The 22200-nt window shown below is 39.6% G+C and overlaps 1 protein-coding gene and 1 pseudogene across 1 annotated transcript; both read right to left on the minus strand.

Annotated features, from left to right (window-relative positions):
- Positions 1 to 1059: 1059 nt before the first annotated feature.
- On the minus strand, positions 1060 to 9211 carry LOC115594383 (von Willebrand factor A domain-containing protein 7-like; annotated as a pseudogene).
- A 4585-nt stretch (positions 9212 to 13796) lies between these two features.
- On the minus strand, positions 13797 to 21831 carry LOC115594382 (von Willebrand factor A domain-containing protein 7-like). Its single transcript, XM_030438440.1, has 16 exons — positions 21720 to 21831; positions 21249 to 21516; positions 20718 to 20990; positions 19488 to 19581; positions 19238 to 19357; positions 18900 to 19086; positions 18625 to 18791; positions 17721 to 17833; positions 17494 to 17610; positions 17177 to 17383; positions 16955 to 17087; positions 16536 to 16685; positions 16298 to 16390; positions 15948 to 16222; positions 15075 to 15368; positions 13797 to 14987 (listed from the first exon to the last, which is right to left on the minus strand). The coding sequence occupies exons 2-16, from the start codon at positions 21486 to 21488 to the stop codon at positions 14607 to 14609; spliced, it is 2844 nt and encodes a 947-aa protein (XP_030294300.1). The 5' UTR covers positions 21489 to 21516; positions 21720 to 21831; the 3' UTR covers positions 13797 to 14606.
- Between the last annotated feature and the right edge of the window lie 369 nt (positions 21832 to 22200).

Consider the following 22200-nt stretch of genomic DNA (forward strand, 5'->3'; position numbering starts at 1 on the left):
TTTTAACTAAACTGCAACCATGGTCTCAGGTCTTAGGCTCCACCCAACATGTCACTCTCATGATAGTAGACAAACACCAATCACATCACCTTGGACCCATGATGAAGTGAGCATTACAAATGCAGCAATGGCTTCCAGCACAAAATAAGTAAACAATATATGAGCATATATGATTGAGGACATGTGATAAGGGGACAGCAGAAAAATTGTTACTGAATAACAGTGGTGTTGTGCCTAAACAAACAAAATAAACAAAACTATTCATTTTCATGACTGAAGAAACTGTACAAACAAACTAGTAAGTTTAAGTTTAAGTTTTTTACTTACTTGTTGTTACAATACTTGTTACCAATTATGCAGATATATGACGTAGTTTTTACCCTCTGATGATGTAATGTGGCATCATCAGAGGGTACCATACTCCCAAAAAATACATTGAGTGGACATAACTTCTTTTATTTTCAGCTTTATTGTCTCGTTTTCCCTTTACCTTTTTTCTGTGCAAGAAGCAAGCCTCAAATCAAATGCATCAAATGTGTGTATTTTAAAAATGGGCTTTGGGAAACTTCAGCATCAACACCAAACAAACATCTACAAAGTCACATCCATTTGACTGTCGTGGAAAATCCATCCTGAGATGTGGTAAAGAGCCGTCCAATGGATCACGTCGTGATACAATCCTCTCACATATGGGAAATTAAAAAAGTTACTTATACATGTTAATTGCTAAAAAAATGTCACATATGCCCCTCTAAATGATTAAAAACATTTAACAATTCAATCAACTACAGCAGTACACAACTTAATATCAGAGAATCTTGATTGTATCTTGATTTACATATTATAATTAATCTGACATGTCTAAATCATTATGTAATCACAGTTCCATTATGCTTTTAAAGTAAGTTTTATTATGACATGCAGTTCACATTTCATAGTTTAAAAATTTTAGCATTGGTTCAACAGGAGTACTATTCACCTGGTTGTACATAGTACACTCAGTTGACAGGTTATAAGGTTTTCCCATAAATGCTTTCATTTAAAAAAAAAAAACTCTGTCTAACGATAAAACACAGCAAACAACAGCCTCCTGAATGGAAGCTGTAAAGGGTAACTCCACCAATTTTACAAAAAAGTATCATAGAGCTGTTTGTGGCTCCTGAGGAAGCTGACTGAAATCTGAAAAGTTTCCTCCAGTGATGCCACTCAGTGGTTAAGTTGCATTGTTGGTAATGTAGGCGCCAGGTTTGGAAAAACAGTCGATAAACCATATTCACAAAGTGGCCACTTTTCTTTGGCATCCCACTGAACCAAATTCTAGCTAAAGTTACTGTTTCACACAAAACTGTTTTGTTGCGATACGATAACAATATCCTAACATTACCTGCACTTGTTTCCCAGGCTGAGTGGAGGAAAATGGCCACCGTGTGATTAAGATCTTTTGGTCTAGAATTGAACTCCTATAATACTGTTGGCCTCATAATGGACAATTTTAAAACAAATGATTCAAACTGAACCTGAACCAGAGATATCACCTTTTTTATTTTGTACATTCTTCTTCATTTTCAAAACCTGGTGCCTACATAACCCACAATGCAACTTGTGTCACTCACTGCAGACTGAGTGACATCACTGGAGGAAATGTATCAGATTACAGGCAACTTCTTATGGTGCCACAAACGGACTTATATTACTCCAAGACAAGTAAACACATGTTAATGTGGGAAATTGGTGGAGTTACACTTTAAGGCTTTGCCATATTACACTTTCAGCTATAGCTAACTAATTCATAGGGTTTATTGCAGTGCTGTTGTATAAGCCTGCATTATTTAAAGTTATATTTACCCAATAAACTGGCAACAAAGTAAATATTTGTTTTTCCAAAGTCAAGAGAGCTTTTAAATGTAAGTCTTCCCAACATTAATATGTCAACATTCAGTTGATTCCTATCTCAAATGGTAAAATGAGCCCAAGGATCGTGATTCCAAGGCAAAGAAGAAAAGACTGAACAGCTTTGGTAGACAAAGACCTGAAGGAACAGGAGCCAACATTACCCACCCCATCAACAACCAGCAGCTCCACAATAGGGGAACTGCAAGATGCAGTGTAGGACACCAGCGTTATGTTCTCGTTGCCAGCAGCCAGGCTGGTGTTCATGGTGCCATTGCCCTGTCTGAGGCTAACACGGTCGATACCTGTCCCGTTAGCCCCATCAGTCACTTGAACAGAGATCTTCCATGTGCACAAGCTGCAGTTTTCAGTGCAGTTGGACTGTCGGCTGAGCAGCTCACACATGGGCGCAGTGAAATCAGTCACCTACAGTATGAGGAGAAGAAAAAGTCAGAAAAGAAAAAGCTAGAATGATTATTCAGTGCCTTCACATTTCAACTGGAGAGTTACCGTTTTAAGGACAGTGAGACGCAGCACAAGGTAGTTAGTGTCTGCTCCACCTGAAGATTCAGCCTCAATAGTCAGGGTGACGTCGGTACCAGACGTAGTGGTAACAGGTGCTGTGAGGTTCACTGTACCGTTAGCACTACCTCCAGTGTCCAGGACTAAACTTGACGGGAATGTTGAAGTAAACCCTCGGTCATTGGTAGCTCGGATAGTGAACTTTCCTCCTGCACCGCTGGTCTTCACAGAGAAGGGAATTGAATATGTTTCTCCTGGTGCAAAGATGCGATTTGTATAAGCCTCAAATGGAAGGAAAGTGGGAGAATGAGTCATATAAAATGTAGATGACATTTGAGATGTTAGAGGTATGCACTAACACTTTAAAGAAGTAGTTTTTACTCACTGCATATCTAACTTGTGCACCTTTTATGTGATTTCTAGATTTTTTTTGTACAAATAGATGGCATTAGATTCAAAATTGACTTTTTACTCAGGCTCCCCCTGATGGGCCACTGGCTATCTTTTATCATTTTCTTGAATAAGACATTTTTGTTCTCTTTAGGGGTTCTCAGTGAGGTTTCTTCCTTCTGAAAAGTTATTTTTAGGGTTTTTCCTTACTCAAATACAGGGTCTAAGGACAGAGGTGGTTGGTCGCTGTATGGATAAGGCCCCTGAGGCAATGAGATATCTGATTTTGGGCCATGTAAACAAAAATAATGCGACCTGCTTTGGAAGTACAATCAATCTTAAAACAAAGCACTACAAATGGTGCCCTGTGTGGGGCATTGTACTGTTGGCAATCATTCGTTCACACTCGCCTTGAAAGGGCAAAAAATCTTATAAGTCATATCTGGTTTTCAGATGAAGTAGTTTTACTTACAACAGTAACAGTCAAAGCTGAGGCTTTGATGCTGCTAGTTGACTGCCTCTGGAAGGTCCCAGAGGATCTGGAGGACCCGTCGCTATTCTGCCCCTTCATGAGCACCACAAACTCCTCTGATGGTACCCTGTTAAACACCACCAAGTAATCTCCTCCACCAACAGCTGTCACATTGCCATTGACATTTCCTGACCCTGATGATTCAACCAGAATCACTTCTGTCACCGTGGCAGAGGTACTCCCGGTGACCGTCAATAACAGAGTACCATTAGAACCTTCAGAAAAAGAGAGAATGCAATGAAATATGCTGAAGTTAATCAAATACCTGTCGCAAAGTCTGTTTCCTTTACCAGCTCTGGGACGATGGTCTATGACATCAAAACCTCCAAATAGGCCCTCGGATGCTTCCAAAAAGTCAAACAGGAAATCAATGGAACTCTCACCTGCAAAAAAAGTCACAAGAAAGGACAATCAACCAATGAGGGTACATGCTGAACATAAAAATCAGCTTGATCATTACTAAATCTGGAGGGACATTAGTATCTCTAATGTGATTCATCCACATCATCAAGAGTTCTCACCTACGACCTTCAAAGTGTAGGGATTTGTTGACACTATTTTCATTTCCCACAGTCCCACTTCTGTTTTTAGCTTCAGAGTCTTGAAATTCCCCACTGTCTGGGAGGCAGTGATCAATGATCCCACTGTGTTGGTGCTTTGCTGAGAGACACCTGAAAGGAAAGTCAGGGCAAAAAATTTAACACAGTGGTTAGAAGACTGAGAGTTAAACTAACTTCCTTTCATTTTTATCAATGAAATGTTTCACGAGACCAGTTGTTAAGTCGTAGCATGCTTTCTTTTAACTGTACCTCAGTGTGACACTGAGTAATACCACCAGATGGGGCCAAAGTCAGGAAATTTCAAAGCTTACATAAAATGGCTTCAAAACACCTTTTCAATGCTTATTGACAATAATACAATTCAAACCTTTTAAAAGATGTAATCTCCAAAGCAGTATCACCTGATGCACTGATGAGAGTAAAGGTTATAGATCTCCCAGTGATGTAAACTGTGAGGTTTTTTACTGACTCGTCAACTGTGAAGGTGAAATTTTCAGCCTTTCCTGGACTCCTAGCTGCCTGCAGGAGGGTCACCTAGAGGGTTAAATGAAACTGGTGACACAACCGAATATTTGAAACAATTAGAAAAGTCGGTAATTGCCAGTGAGAGCACAACCTAATACCAGAGAGGAGCTGGATGACTCTGTAATGATGCTGACGGCCTCAGGGAGCTCACTCTTTGTGACTTCAATAGTCTGACCTCCTGAAGTCTGAGCCAGGTCTCTGTAAAGCTGGACATACGATGGTGCTAATTGACTCTGTTGTTGATCGTTACCTATCTGTCTTCTACTACGAAATCTTCCTCCGCCTGTAATCATGAAGTTCACCTGAAAAGAAATCAAATGAATAAAAAACAGTTTTTGAGAAGAAATTGTAATTATAGTGGAAAAAATTGCTTGTATTGGATTGGATGAGGTGGAAAACATGACATGTTTGTTTTTTTTAACACTGAAACTAAGAATACTCACCACTGTCTTGGTGCGCTCTATGAGTGCAATCACTGTGCTTCTCAGGTGTCTGTCTTTAGCAGCTGCATCCGTGAAGAGGAAGATCTCAGAATTAGGAGGAGCACCAGTTAAAGCCAGCTATGAGAGGAAGAGAGGATCAAAATTATCCAGTAGTTTGACTTTTTTCACGCCATTTCATTTTGCAGAGGCAGCACCTGCAGCCCTGATAGACTCATTTCAGGAAGATCTCCTCCACCCTTTGCTGATAGTGAATTTATAGTGTTCTTGAATTTGTTTGGGTCTGTAGTCCTCATCAGTTGCCCAAAATCTGAGATTCAAGTGTAGAGAAAACCATTGTATTATTCACGTTGTGCTTGTGCTTTCCAAGTGATTTAGAGACACTGATTTTTTTATGCATATTATTAGAGCAATTATAATTTTCCAACAAGTTCATAGCACATGTCAGCATACAAAAATCTGCAGGTCATTTCAGTTAATTACAGTTCAGAAGGCAAGCAGATAAAGAGCAAATTCATAAACTTCCTAACACAAACATCCATTTATTTCTTATTTAAGAGGAAAATAAGGATTCAAACTGTAGTCAGGGACTAGTCATACTACCTGGATCATTGAAAGGTACAAGAATATAAAGTGAGGGCTCATCTTCTGTTCCCACTTTGCTGTTGATTATAGAGGAAGTGACAGTCCTCACTGCTGCAATGTCATCACTCATGCTTGCTGTTGTGTCGATTACAAAACAAAGAGCTTTACCAGAAATTCCCATCATCCTGAGGGGAGGACAGAGACAAATAAAACAGACATGAAAAACATACAAAACTTTGCTTTGCCTCCTTACAGTACATAATGAAATCACGAAGAATAGGTTTCTTACTGTAGGAAAGCTCTGTCACCAGCAGCCCCTCGAATGTCCTCCAGTAGCTCACTGGTTGCAGCTACTGCCATGTTTGCTGCGTCCTTGTGGAGATGTCCATGCTCAGCAGTCATCTTGTCTTTGTTGATCCCACCTCTAGGCTTGAATAGTCTTGAAACATCAAAAAATCCTCCATGGCTGCATTTTCCTGTGCAAGGAGGGACAACCTATCAGTGTGTGCTTTTAGAAACAGTTTTTTTGGCTGTAGAGCAGTGATTTATAAACATTTTATTTACAAGCCTAAAGACAAAATGACATTTTCTAAATAGTCTTTGTACTGTAAATTAAATACAGTTCTTATGGTAGGCACTGGCAGGACATTTACCTTCTGGTTTGCTAAAACCAAAATATCCAGAAGTAAGTATCTTTTCCCGTTTGATATCCTCCAAAATGTTGTTTGTGCAGTCATCTCCATCACAGTTGCGACAGGTTGCTCTGCTTGAAGCTGTGGGAGATAAAAATCCACCAGACATTTTGAGTCTTTTCGGGGTTTTGTTTTTAGAATTATCTCTTTAATCACATTTCTTTCTCTTTTGGTAACACAGCCAAACACTGACATTGAATGAGCTCGATACCTGCTATGTTACCAATGCTGGTGCCTGATCTGATCAGATTGGTGTTTGGCAGAGTGTTTCCCAACTCCACCCAGTTGCTGTGACTGTAGAAATCCTGTTATTTGAAAAGAAAAACAAGGTAAATATTTTATTTTATAAATTTTATTGTTGTTTATTGTATTGCTTTTTTTAAAGGATGTTGAAAAATACATAAACTGCAGAGCTGCAAAGATCCTTACTTAATAATAATACATTTTATTTATAAAGCTCTTTTATTGACAAAGTTAGAAAGTGCTGTGGCTCAGGGGTAGAGCCAGCGTCTTGTTATCTGAAGGTCGCTGGTTCAATTCCCCTGGTCTGCATGTCATAGTGTCCTTGGGCTAGATACTGAACCCCAAACTTCTCCTGATGTACTGGTCAGTACTTGCATAGCAGCCACCACCATCAGTGTATGACTGTGAGTGTGAATTACTATTCTGTCAGTTGCTTTGGACAAAAGCATCTGACAAATGCTTTACAAAAGAACTTTTAAATGTGACTGATTGCCTTAATAAACAGTAAAATAGACTTAGGCCTCCTTTTTCAAACAACCATGTCATTGTAAGTTAAAGGAGTCATCACCTGTTTTTTTACATATCCAGTCCCCCTTGGATCGCTTTGGATCAATTCTTAAAACTTATTAGAAAAAAAAAAAATCAAAAAATCAAACATAGAGCTTGTTCTGACACTTTTTCATACCGCGACTTTCTCACGCGAGATTATGCGTGAGGTTTTGACTGGTCCGGATGTGCATTGTATTAATATGTAATGAGGCGTGCGTTGATTGGCCGCAGGAAGGACAGAGCCAGAATGAGAGGCTAGCCTGCATGCACACAAACTCCAAAACATAAACAGCCCCCGGTCATGGCGCACACACTAAATGACGAACCTTACAGAATTCAGGCATTTATGTACGAGCTGGAGTCGGAATCCGAACGGGAGAGTGAAGAGGCAGAGACGGTGGAAGAGACACGTTTACAGCAGGATGTCTCTGAATGGTAAATTCTTCTTTTTTTTTCCTTCTTACTTTTCACACTCGTGTTTAACATGTGAGACCTGAGTTTTAATGCTGGTGGTCACGATGTATGGCGTGAAAATGCCAGAGAAAGGCAGATTCGGCGTGCTCACTCAGAAAGTCTGGCTGAGGACGGCTGTGAGCCGATGCTTATGCAAGTAGCCTCCTGTGGTAACGTCACCACAGGAGCAGAGTCAAAATCTCGTGCTTCAGGAATACGCACCCTTCTGCGCTATTCCTGTTCAGAAAAAGAGCCAAAGCGAAAAAAAATGAGCCACTTTCAAACTCCAGCTTTTCAGGCAAGTTTCAACTGAGGTCCAATACCAATATGCATGTTTTAACAAGAGAAATTGTGATTTCCGGGTGATGACTCCTTTAAAAATGTGTATACCAAAAAAACTCCAACTGCAAAATCCATCCCCCCTCCCACTGCATTCATGTTACAACACCACTGCTGTTGTTGCCAGTTTGTTGTAGCTAATGTTGCTAATGCTAGCTAGCTAACACTAAGGTTGCAAATTCTTTCTGCCCTACCACTAACTTTAGGGCAGTACAATATTATGGGCACTTATTGTACTGTAGAAATCAGCCATTCTATGTTATTTTTCCACAAATGGGGAACTACTAAGAACGTTGATGATAACGTTACCACATGGTACAAAAGGGTGTTATGCTATTGGCTGACAGACCTTGTTAGAAGCCAGAATTATTACACAGAGATATTTCAAACAATCATGTTGGACCTGGCAAACATTATTGATTCACAATCATCCATATGGCCACAAGGATTAGTGGGGGGTTTTGTTTTGCACCTCTACAAGCAAATTTTAAAAGCAAATTTTAATAAACACAGGAACCAAACAAATAATAGACAGTACCTGTAAAGGGTGTGTGATTTCTCCAAGTTTTTCTCTTGCTGCCTCAAAGTTAATTTCCTTGTTGCTGGCCTTCACTACTGCCAATCCTCCTGTGATGATTCTCCTTCCCTCTGCAAACTTTTCATTGTCAAAATGGTATTCAGGGTCAAAGACATGACGAGCGTCTACGAGCCGATTCATTCGTTGGATTAATTTGATGCTTTGGTGGAATCTCTTGGAGGATTTTGGTGCTCGACAGGCAGCAGCAACGGACTCGGCTGTAAAAGGCTGAGGCTGTACACACACGCACGCACACACACACACACACACACACACACACTTGTAGTGTAAAATCACATATATTAATAACTGATCCAAAATGTATAATTTATTTAGATTAAACACTTACAGGAAAAGTGAAGTCTTTGCCATCAGCCAGGGCCAGAGCCTGACACGCCTGCAGGGTGATATTAAGATCGCTTTCTCAGTGATGTCTTCATGCTTTTCATTGGCTGCTTCACTGCGAAAAAAGTTACTAATAAACTGAAAACCAATCTTACGTAAAAACTCAAGATCGAACTTGATGTCAAACCCGTAAACTCCAGTCTGCATGAGCAGGAGACACAATGCCACCGAGCCAGGAGACATCGCTGCTCAACCTGTGTCTGTTTCAGTGCTGAAAGAAGAAAAAACACACAGCTTTAGTAAAGGTCACTGAGATCAGTCCTTACCCAGGTCATTTATCTCAGTAAAAAACGAAAACGTAAACCAATGACTAAATTGTTTTATTAAAAAAAAATGTAATTTAAAAATAATTCCAAATATTCTTAAAAAAAAAATCTCTGCACAGCAAAAAGAGAAATGTGGTGCAGAAATTCTTCCCATAAAAAAATTTTTTTTTTTTACTTACATCAAATTGTATTTTTTCAACACGATAAAACGTCATTAGATGTGAGAATATTGTATCGTAGGTCCTGCTTTTTTCCCAAATGCGATTTATTGTTTCTGACAACCTAATTTATAATGCTCCACATCTAAGGTTGAGTCACTACTGTGCTGAACCTGTTGGACCTGTTGATGTCTGTGAGGGAGCCCTCATGCCTATTACGATTTGACAGTTGGACAGCCCTCATGCACAGTGGTTATCTCTGAATACGAGAGCCTGATTTCTTGAGATAACAAGAACACAAATTTCACAAGAAAACAGATCTTTGTGATCATCAGATAACAGCATGAATAAAGTTATTGAACGTGTGACCTTAAAGGGCTTCAGTTTATAATACAGTCAGCTCATCTGCAATTTTTTATATGGTTTGTGCAAATGTGCTCGGAATAACATGTTAGAGGGAATCTGTTTCATAAAAGCAAAAGTAGTTGTTGGTTTGTTATTTGCACATCTCCACATTCATTATATTGAGAAACTGATATTGATTGATTGAGAAGCGGGGTACAAATCCTCCTGCAGTCTATTCGAGTTTTTTCACCTCATGTCTCATGCTCGCAGGTTGGGTGACCCGTTTTGCTTTCACTTTCCCGACAGAAGGAGCCGATGCACAATATGACAGTTATCACTGGAATGGGAGGAGACTCCTTTCACTCAAGGTTACTCAACCAACCTACCAATAGAAATAAACTTTTAGAAGTTTACATGTATGAGTATTCAATGTGATAGACAGAACAGTGTCAGCAGCTAAAAATCATTGAGATAATCAAAAATCAACTCAATGCAAATGTATTACTGTCCTGTAGGCTGCACCTTGTGTTCACTGGTAGGGAAAACAAACTATACACATCGGTGGGTGCTTGAAAGCTATAGGCCAGATAAAATCTATATTTAGATAAACTTTATGTACATTCTGATGCATTGATCAATAATGGCTATCCCTGGATACCAGAGCTTGTTTTCTCAAGTAAACAGGAAAAACAGATTTTCAAGTAAATTGATCATTGTGATGATTGACTAACGGCACCTATGGCCATTAAGGGCTTCTTTTTGCTATACAATTAACTAATTTTTACTAGTCAACTCAAAGCTTTCGGTTGTGTGTTTGAGTTCTGTCATTGTCAGTTCTCATGCTAACATGACCATTCAGGAGAGAGAAAGAAAACTCAGAGACACCGATGACTTACTTTGAAGTAGTTTATATAAACTTGCAAGGAGGAACAACATAACAACACATCTGTCTGCACAGTGTGATGCTATGTGAATCCTTTCGAGTCTCTGCAATGTTCAGATTATATCTACAGCTCAGAAAGCATCCCTCCCATGTATGGTTAACAAAGAAAGGAAACCCTGTGTGATGCCTGGTGCAAACCATTGTGAACTAATTATCTAATTTTGCTCCCCTTTTCCTACGTGTGTGGTACCATGTGTCACTTAGGCCAGCACAAAGAGGAGAGAACAAGGAAAAACAGGGCGACCATCGGGGTGGAGCCACAAGCCAGACACTGCATTTTGTGTACAACCTTTACGAACCCATACATTTTTCTCCTCAATATCAGCACAGTTTTGAAACACTGCGACATCATAAAAGGAGGACAATGAAGTGGGTTGTGTTGGTTGTAGGGAGGCACATTGATGTACAACAGAGGTTAAGGAAATCCATTCCAGAAGTGTGTGCTTCACATTTGACAACAGCAAGTTGTGCAGGTAGTATGATAGCATCAAGCAACTGTTAAATCAAATTATGATGTTTCATAGGTTTTCTGGAAGATGTCAGAAATCTAAAAACCTCTAATTTTTCAAATCTGTGCAAAATCTGATGATGCCGAGAAAGCATTACATGAGTCAGTGGAGATAGTAGCCACTCTGTCCTTGGCTAGTGTCCAGGCTCTGATAAGACCAAAAAAGTCTGCAGCTTGTGCTGAGGTGCCATGAGGAAGTGTCCAAGCTTCAATCACTTCCCAGTCACTCACTACAGCATATCCAGCCAGACGTATGAGAGGATCAGTGTACAAGATCAGATCAGAATTCGGTATTGGTGTCTGCATGAAATCTGGTCTGGGAGATGTGCTGGTTTCAATCACTAGATCAAAGTCGTGTTCAACTTCAAACTCTATGTGAGGGAGGAATGTGAATAGATTTAGAGGTGGTGAGCATTTTACAGTTATGTGTGGGCTTGATAAAATGATCGCTAAATAACCTGAAGGACATGCAGCTGTCATGTGTTGCGTAGTGGAAGTGTTTAAAATGTGTAGCACTTAATTTTTCAACACAGCCAATGGCCAGTACAACAGGAGCAGATTTATCTATCACGATTGGAACAGCAGCCACCAACCTGAGACACCCTAGCATTCCCAAGGCAACAGGAGAATGCTTTGACAAGTAGTATGCGACAGGACGGTAAAATGACCCATGATCCAGACAAAAAAGTCCCTTTCACAGACATGGAGGTGAATTTCTGTGCAAGTCAGGAAGACCCAAAGCAGGGGCCGCCTTAAGAGCTGGCCTTCAGATCCTGGAAAGCAGTGTGCATGTTTACATTCCACTGCACAACAGAGAGGGAGTTTTGTGGCTGCACGTGACACAGAGTCCATTACAGCGTTCTCACAAATCCAATGGTGACAGTAGTTAATCATGTGTGAAGAAATCATAGATGGTTAAAAATTTATATTATTCCACATCAGCTGATTGAATAAGCACCTAACAGTTAAAACGCTGTAATTCAGCATTAGTCAGCATTCAGTCAGCATGTAAGTCAGCATTACAAATGCAGCAATGGCTGCGAGCACAAAATAAGTAAACAATATATGAGAATATATCTTTGAGGACATGTGATGTAGGGACAGCAGAAAAAATGTTAGTGAATAATCGTCCTCCCACACAGATAATGGCATCAATGGAACAGGCTCAAACATATATCACAGGAAGTATAGTCACAGCGCAATACAGATGTGCCTAGTGAGGTCAGCAAAACCCATCCAAATCAAAACTTGGATTGTGCTGCCTTATCAGAGACAATATCCTCTAAGACAACAAGATATAGACGGCATCAGGCCAACAACTGAAGGCCTGATAAAGGCAGGAGTACTCATGAAGACTTGTAGTCCCCGCAATACACCAATCTTTCCAATTAAAAAGCTACACTCAGATGATCATTGATTGGTACATGATCTGCAATCTGTCAACTCCAGTGTGGATGTTGAAAGACCCATTATCCCAGATCCCCATACGCTACTGTCAAACATCCCACGATCAGCTCAATGGTATACAGTGATTAATTAGTGTTCTGCATTTTTCAGTGTCTACTAATGTGCACCTTTCTGATCAATTTGAAACTAGCAACAAAAAGAAAACAAGAACAGTGGACGGAATGTGCACTTGTAATAGGAGCAGAACAGAACAGAGGAAAATACCAGCTGACACAGTAATAGAAATCACATACGTAAAATCAGCTATGCATGACCAAGCACTGATCACCAATCTAAACAATGAATGGTAGCGTTTAGCTTACTCGACAAATCTCTTCCCATAAAATTTAACAGTTTTCTGTAATTTTCCTTTATTCCTCTTCATTGAATTATTCAAAAGTGCAACTTTATCAGAAGAGAAAGATCTTCATTCACTGATGTGTTATGCCTAAACAAACAAAATAAACAAAACTATTCATTTTCATGACTGAAGAAACTGTACAATCCATCTTGTAAGTTTAAGTTTTTTACTTACTTGTTGTTACAATACTTGTTACCAATTATGCAGATATATGACGTAGTTTTAACCCTCTGATGATGTAATGTGGCACTGCGAGGTCACCTTACTGCCAAAAAATACACTGAGTGGACATAACTTCTTTTATTTTCAGCTTTATTGTCTTGTCCTTTTTTCTGTGCAAGAAGCAAGCCTCAAATCAAATACATCAAATGTACATATTTTAAAAGGGGCTTTGGGAAACTTCTCCATCGACACCCAACAAACATCTACAAAGTGACATCCATTTGACTGTCGTGGAAAATCCGTCTTGAGACGTGGCAAAGAGATGTTCAATGGATCACGTCATTATACAATCCTCTCACATATGGTAAATTAAAAAAGTTACTTATACATGTTAATTGCTAAAAATGTCACATATGCCCCTCTAAATGATTTAACAACATACATTTTAACAAACATTTAACAATTCAATCAACTATAGCAGTACACAACTTAATATCAGAGAATCTTGATTTTATCTTGATTTACGTATTATGATCAATCTGACATGTCTAAATCATCATGTAATCACAGTTCCATTATGCTTATAATAAGATTTATGATGACATCAATCACCCTACAATACATAAAATACATGCAGTTCACATTTCATAGCTTAAAGATTTTAGCATTGGTTCAACAGGAGTACTATTCACCTGGTTGTACATACACTCAGTTGACAGATTATGGGGTTTTCCCATGAATCCATTTATTTCAAAGAAAGTAGACCAAATATTAAAAAACAACTCTGTCTAACAATAAAACACAGCAAACAACACAGACTCCTGAATGGAAGCTGTAAAGGGTAACTCCACCAATTTTACACATTAAAGTGTTTTTGCAGGGTCTTGGGATGAAAACCTGAATGTGAGAAAAAGTATCATAGAGCTGTTTGTGGCTCCTGAGGAAGCTGACTGAAATCTGAAAAGTTTCCTCCAGTGATGCCACTCAGTGGTTAAGTTGCATTGTTGGTAATGTAGGCGCCAGGTTTGGAAAAACAGTCGATAAACCATATTCACAAAGTGGCCACTTTTCTCTGGCATGCCACTGACAACCAAATTATAGCTAAAGTTACTGTTTCACACAAAACTGTTTTGTTGCGATACGATAACAATATTGTAACATTACCTACGCTTGTTTCCCAGGCTGAGTGGAGGAAAATGGCCGCCATGTGAATAAGATCTTTTGGTTTAGAATTGAACTCCTATAATACTGTTGACCTCATAATGGACGGTTTTAAAACAAATGATTCAAACTGAACCTGAACCAGAGACATCACCTTTTTTATTCTGTACATTCTTCTTCATTTTCGAAACCTGGTGCCTACATAACCCACAATGCAACTTGTATCACTCACTGCAGACTGAGCGACATCACTGGAGGAAATGTATCAGATTACAGGCAACTTCTTATGTTGCCACAAACGGACTTATACTACTCCAAGACATGTTAACACATGTTAATGTGGGAAATTGGTGGAGTTACACTTTAAGGCCTCGCCATAATACACTTTCAGCTATAGCAAACTAATTCATAGGGTTTATTGCAGTGCTGTTGTATAAGCCTGCATTATTTAAAGTTATATTTACACAATAAACTGGCAACAGAGTAAATATTTGTTTTTCCAAAGTCAAGAGAGCTTTTAAATGTAAGTCTTCCCAACATTAATATGTCAACATTCAGTTGATTCCCATCTCAAATGGTAAAATGAGCCCAAGGATCGTGATTCCAAGGCAAAGAAGAAAAGATTGAGCAGCTTTGGTAGACAAAGACCTGAAGGAACAGGAGCCAACATTACCCACCCTATCAACAACGAGCAGCTCCACAATAGGGGAACTGCAAGATGCAGTGTAGGACACCAGCGTTATGCCCTCGTTGCCAGCAGCCAGGCTGGTGTTCATGGTGCCATTGCCCTGTCTGAGGCTAACACGGTCAACACCTGTCCCGTTAGCCCTATCAGTCACTTGAACGGAGATCTTCCATGTGCACAAGCTGCAATTTTCAGTGCAGTTGGACTGTCGGCTAAGCAGCTCACACATGGGCTCAGTGAAATCAGTCACCTACAGTATGAGGAGAAGAGTTAGAAGTTAGAAAACAAAAAGCTAGAATTATTATTCACTGCCTTTGCATTTCAACTGGAGAGTTACCGTTTTAAGGACAGCAAGACGCAGCACGAGGTAGTTGGTGTCTGCTCCACCTGGAGATTCAGCCTCAATAGTCAGGGTGACAACAGTACCAGACGTAGTGGTAAGAGGTGCTGTGAGGTTCACTGTACCGTTAGCACTACCTCCAGTGTCCAGGGCTAAAGTGGACGGGAACGTTGAAGTAAACCCTCGGTCATTGGTAGCTCGGATAGTGAAGTTTCCTCCTGCACTGCTGGTCTTTACAGTGAAGGGAACTGAAAATGTTTCTCCTGGTGCAAAGACGCGATTTGTATCAGCCTCAAATGGAAGGAAAGTGGGAGAATGAGTCATTTAAATATAGATGACATATGAGATGTTAAGAAGGTATGTACTAACACTTTACAGAAGTTGTTTTACCTCACTGCATATCTAAGTTGTGCACCTTTTATGTGATTTCTAGATTTGTTTTTGTAAAAACAGATGACATTTGATTTAGAATTGACTTTTTACTCAGGCTCCCCCTGGTGGGCCACTGACTATCTTTTATCATTTTCTTGAATAAGATATTTTTGTTCTCTTTAGGGGTTCTCAGTGAGGTTTCTTCCTTATGAAAACTTATTTTTAGGGTTTTTCCATACTAAAATATAGGGTCTAAGGACAGAGGTGGTTGGTCGCTGTATGGATAAGGCCCCTGAGGCAATGAGATATCTGATTTTGGGCCATGCAAACAAAAATAATGCGACCTGCCTTGGAAGTACAATCAATCTTAAAACAGAGCACAAATGGTGCCCCGTGTGAGTCAATGTACTGTTGGCAATCATTTGTTCACACTCGCCTTGAAAGGGCAACAAATGTTAAAAGTCATATCTGGTTTTCAGATAAAGTAATTTTACTTACAACAGTAACAGTCAAAGTCGATGCTTTGATGCTGCTGGTTGACTGCCTCTGGAAGGTCCCCGAGGATCTGGAGGAGCTGTTGCCATTCTGCCCCTTCATGAGCACCACAAACTCCTCTGATGGTATCCCGTTAAAGACCACCAAGTAGTCTCCTCCACCAACAGCGGTCACATTGCCATTGAAGTTTCCTGAACCCGATGATTCAACCAGAATCACTTCTGTTACCATGGCGGAGGTACTCCCGGTGACCGTCAATAACAGAGTACCATTAGAACCTTCAGAAAAAGAGAGAATGCAATGAAATATGCTGAAGTTAATCAAATGCCTGTCGCAAAGTCTGTTTCCCTTACCAGCTCTGGGACGATTGTTTATGACATCAAAACCTCCAAATAGGCCTTTGGATACTTCCAAAAAGTCAAACAGGAAATCAATGGAACTCTCACCTGCAAATAACAAAATGTCACCAAAAAAGGACAATCAACCAATGAGGGTCCATGCTGAACATAAACATCAGCTTGATCACGACTAAATCTGGAGGGACATTAGTATCTCTCATCTGATTCATCCACATCATCAAGGAGTTCTCACCTACAACCTTCAAAGTGTAAGGATTTGTTGACACCATTTTCATTTCCCACAGTCCCACTTCTGTTTTAAGCTTCAGAGTCTTGAAATTCCCCACTGTCTGGGATGCAGTGATCAATGATCCTGTTGTGTTGGTGCTTTGCTGAGAGACACCTGACAGCAAAGTCATGGCAAAAAATTGAGCTCACTGGTTAGAACGCTGATGGTTAAACTAACTTCGAAATGTTTCATGAGATCAGTTGTGAAGTAGTAGCATGCTTTCTTTTAACTGTACCTCAGTGTGACACTATATACTACCACCAGATGGTGCCAAAGTCAAGAAATTTCAAAGCTTAAAATGACTTCAAAACACTGTATCAATGCTTATTGACAATAATACAATTAAAACCTTGTAAAAGATGTAATCTCCAAAGTAGTATCACCTGATGGACTGATGAGAGTAAAGTTAACTGATGTCCCAGTGATATAAACTGTGAGGTTTTTTACTGAACTGTCAACTGTGAAGGTAAAATTGTCAGCCTTTCCTGGACTCCTAGCTGCCTGCAGGAGGGTCACCTAGAGGGTTAAATGAAATTGGTGACAAAACTAAATATTTGAAACAATTAGAAGAGTCATTAATAGCCAGTGAGAGCATTACTTAATACCAGAGAGGAGCTGGATGACTCTGTGATGATGCTGACGGCCTCAGGGAGCTCACTCTTTGTGACTTCAATAGTCTGACCCCCTGAAGTCTGAGCCAGGTCTCTGTAAAGCTGGGCATCTGATGTCGCCAACCGACTCTGTTGTTGTTGATCGTTACCTATTTGTCTTCTACTACGAAATCTCCCACTGCTTGTAATCATGCAGTTCAACTGAAAATAAATCAAATGTAATGTAGTTTTTGGGAAGAAATTTATTGAATTTGATGAGGTGGAAAACACGACATGTCTGTTTTGTTAACATTGACACTAAGAATACTCACCACTGTCTTGGTGCGCAACATGAGTGCAATCACTGTGCCTCTCAGGTGAGTGTCTTTAGCAGGTGCATCAGTGAAGAGGAAGATCTCAGAAATAGGAGGAGCACCAGTTAAAGCCAGCTATAAGAGGAATAGAGGATAAAAATCATCCAGTGTTTTGACTTAAATTTTGTCACATCATTTCATTTTGCGGAGGCTGATTTTGATGTAGCTCAAAGACATCACAGCACCTGCAGCCCCGATAGACTCATTTCAGGAGCATCTCCTCCACCTGTTGCTGATAGTGAATTTATAGCGTTCTTGAATTTGTTTGGGTCTGTAGTCCTCGTCAGCGGCCCAAAATCTGAGGTTCAAGTGTAGGAAAAAATAATGCGTTAACACAAAATCCCCTTAACGGCGTGATTTTTTTTAACGCGCAATTAAAGCTGGGTATTAAGAAAAAATTATACTGTATTGTATGATTTACAGCCGCCGATGGCACCTGTAGTCTTCATCCAGAGGGTGGCAAAAGAATAAGAAGGGGAATCAGAAGAAGAAACAGTGTTGGTGGTTTGGGAAAAACAAAGTGGACTGAAAAGTGAAAGGAAATGGAGAAAGGACTTATGAACGGCCACTGTAGGATGGTTCAGTCGATATCACAAAAGTTTTCTGCACATACTGTTGACATGAAATGAGTTAGCACTGGCAGATGCAGAGAGCCCATCCCCTTGCTAAAAGCAGTTGATCCCATTTAGGGGGATGTGGGAGTTTTTGAGCCTTTTATTTTCTTGCATGGTTTGAAGTGTTGAATAAACATTTTCATAAAGCAAGCATATTTGCCCTTTCTCATGGTGTTAAAAGTATTAAGAACATAAAAAAATACATTATGGTACATTTAGAACAGAAAAAAATGTGCCAAAAAAATTGCGATTAATCACGGGTTAACTATGGACAAAATGTGATTAATTGCGATTAAAAAAAATGAATCGTTTGACAGCCCTAGTCAGCATACAAGAATAGAAGAGTCTTGTCAGTTAATTACAGTTCAGAAGGCAAGCAGATAACGAGCAAATTCACAAACTTCACAAATATCAATGTATTTCACTTATGAGGAAAATAAGGATTAAAACTCTAGTTAGGGACTAGTCTTACTACCTGGATCATTGAAAGGCACGAGAATATAAACTGAGGGCTCATCTTCTGTTCCCACTTTGCTGTTGATTATAGAGGAAGTGACAGTCCTCACTGCTGCAATGTCATCCCTCATGCTTCCTGTTGTGTCGATCACAAAACATAGAGCTTCACCAGACATTCCCACCATCCTGAGGGGAGGACAGGGACAAATAAAACAGACATGAAATACATAAAAAAACACTTGCTTTGCCTCCTTCAGTACATAACTGAAACACAATGCAGAATAGGATTCTTACTGTAAGAATGCTTTGTCACCAGCAGCCCCTCGAATGTCCTCCAGTAGCTCACTGGTTGCAGCTACCGCCATGTTTGCTGCTTCCGTATGGAGATGTCCATGCTCAGCAGTCATCTTGTCTTTGTTGATCCCACCTTTAGGTTCGATTTCTTTTGAATCATCAAAAAATCCTCCATGGCTGCATTTTCCTGTGCATTAATGTGTGATTTTAGAACCTAGTAACAGTTTTTTAGCTGAACATTTTATTTACAAGCCTAAAGACAAAATGACATTTTCTTAATAGTCTTTGTACAGTAAATTAAATACAGTCCTTATGGTAGGCACTGGCAGGACATTTACCATCGGGTTTACTAGAACCAAAATATCCAGAGGTAAGAATCTTTTCCTGTTTGATATCCTCCAAAATGTTGTTTGTGCAGTCATCTCCATCACAGTTGCGACAGGTTGCTCTGCTTGAAGCTGTGGGATATAAAAGTCCACCAGACATTTTGAATCTTTTAAGGGTTTTGTTTTGAAAACTTTCCCTTTAATCACATTTCTCTCTCTTTTGGTAACACAGCCAAACACTGACATTGAACGAGCTCTTTACCTGCTGTGTTACCAATGCTGGTGCCTGATCTGATCAGATTGGTGTTGGGGAGAGTGTTTCCCAACTCCACCCAGTTGCTGTGAGTGTAGAAATCCTGTTATTTGAAAAGAAGAACAAGGTAAATATTTTCAATAAGACATTTTATTGTTCCTTTTTATTGTAATTTTGAAAAGTACATAAAGTGCAGAGCTTACACTGTTAATTCTTATTATCCTTATTTAATAATAATAGATTTGATTTATAAAGCTATTTTATTAACAAAGTTAGAAAGTGCTTTACAAAAGAACCTTTAAACATGACCGAGTGCCATAAAAAACAGTAAAGTAGAATAGAATAAGGCTTCTTTTTTCAAACAACCATGTCAGCGTAAGTTTGTTTTGCATTTCTCTACAAGCTTTGTACATGTATTTAAAAAAGAGAGCGATTTCTCGACATGGAAATGGTAGCAACATGACATTCAAGTGATCAAAACATCCATCATCATGCATTTATGATAAATAAACAATCTAAAGTCTTTTTTTACACTCTTTGGGGTAGAGGCACATCATATTACCCGAGCATTCTCAAGAACAGAATGTTTACTGCACATGCTCAGAACCCAGCCCTCATCTTTTCCTTCGCCTTCTTCTCCTGAAAAGTAGCAACACTTCAGTGCACCACAGCCTCACAAATCATTATTTCTACTGTTCTTACTTTGCATCACTCAAAAACAATCACCAAATTGTTTTATTTACCTAGATACCTGTAACTCGGAAGTAGTACCAGTATTTTATGGAGCCCTGGAGGTGACATGGAAGTGTTTTTTTAGTTTTAAGATAGTGAGTGGGACTCCTGAGATAGTAAGTGTTAACTTGACAACACCTCCATCATCAACAACAACAACAACAACAACAACAACAACAACAACAACAACAATAATAATAATAATAATAATACACCCATTAACTTTTTAAAATCAATTAATAAATATTATAAGATGGTCTCAGTCCATGATTATAGTCCTGCATTTAACTAACCACAACTGTTTAACTGGGTCAAAAGGTGCATGAAGTTTCGTCTTTACAGTATAAATATATGTTTTTTAAAAACAGAAATAAAAAAAAAACACTGGCTTCTGGAAATTTGCTCTTGTGCTGCTTGATGAACTTCCTTCAGTTTTGATTTTGAAATGCAACATTTTTGTAAGAACATTTTGATAAACACACGAACCAAACAAATAATAGACAGTACCTGCAAAGGGTGTGTGATTTCTCCAAGTCTTTCTCTTGCTGCCTCAAAGTTCATTTCCTTGTTGCTGGCCTTTATAATTTCCAATCCTCTTGTGATGGTTCTCCTTCCCTCTGCAAACTTTTCATTGTCAAAATGGTATTCTGGGTCAGAGGCATGGCGAGCGTCTACGAGCCGATTCATTTGTTGGATGAATTTGATGGTTTGGCGGAACCTCTTGGAGGATTTTGATTTTCGACAGGCAGCAGCAACGGACTCAACTGTAAAAGGCTCAGACTGCCCACACACACACACACACACACACACACACACACACACACACATGCACATACGCACACACACACCCACACATACACACACACACACGCGCACACACACACACACAGACACACACACATACACACACATGCGCGCACACACACACACAGATACACACACACACACAGATACACACACACAAACTTGTTGTAGTGTAAAATCACATATATTAATAACTGATCAAAAATGTATAATTCATCTAGATTGAACACTTACAGGAAAACTGAAGTCTTTGCCATCAGCCAGGGCCACAGCCCGACACGCCTGCAGGGTGATATTTAAGATCGCTCTCTGGGTGATATCTTCATGCTTTTGATTGGCTGCTTCACTACGGATTAAATCACTAATTATCTGACCAATAAAGTTAATTGCAAACTCACGATCGAGCTCAATGTTAAACCCGTAAACTCCAGTCTGCATGAGCAGGAGACACAATGCCACCGAGCCCGGAGACATCGCTGCTCAACCTGTGTCTGTTTCAGTGCTGAAAGAAGAAAAAAACACAGCTTTAGTAAAGGTCACTGAGATCAGTACTTACCCAGGTCATCTACCTCAGTGCAGCTACTTTATATTTCAAATTAACAGAAATCTTTGTCAACTCAGCTGACATTGAATTCACCCTGAAGAATCAAAAACACAAAACGGTGACAATTTTTTTTTTTTTTAAATATGTGAATTAGAATATACCAAATATTCTTGAAAAAAACCTCTGCACAGTAATAAGAGAAATGTGGTGCAGAAATTCTTCTTATAAAAAAGAAAAAATGAAAAAAAAAAAAAACAAGATAAAAAGTTATTAGATGTGACAAAAGTGTATCGCAGGTCCTGATTTTGTCTTGTTTCCTGTTTGTGACAACCATATTTATAATGCTCCACATCCGAGGTGGAGTCACTCCTGGGCTGAACCTGTTGGACCTGTTGCACGTTGTTACTGGAACTGGCCCCCACCTCAGTTTCTGACGTCCCCTGGTAACCCCATGTTAAATTTTGCAACACTATGAACTGTGGCTAATTCTCTCCAGCAAAGTCTGCAGAAATGTGGGCTCAAAATATCTGAGAGGGATCCCTCATGGCCTTTACGATTTGACAGTTGGACAGCACTCACACACTTAATGGGAACGGCCTCAAAGTCTGTGAGTCTGAGTGTGGACACTGGGATTGGACCATT

Source organism: Sparus aurata, chromosome 13 (genome assembly GCF_900880675.1).
Source record: "Sparus aurata chromosome 13, fSpaAur1.1, whole genome shotgun sequence".
In the NCBI taxonomy this organism is placed as follows: domain Eukaryota; kingdom Metazoa; phylum Chordata; class Actinopteri; order Spariformes; family Sparidae; genus Sparus; species Sparus aurata.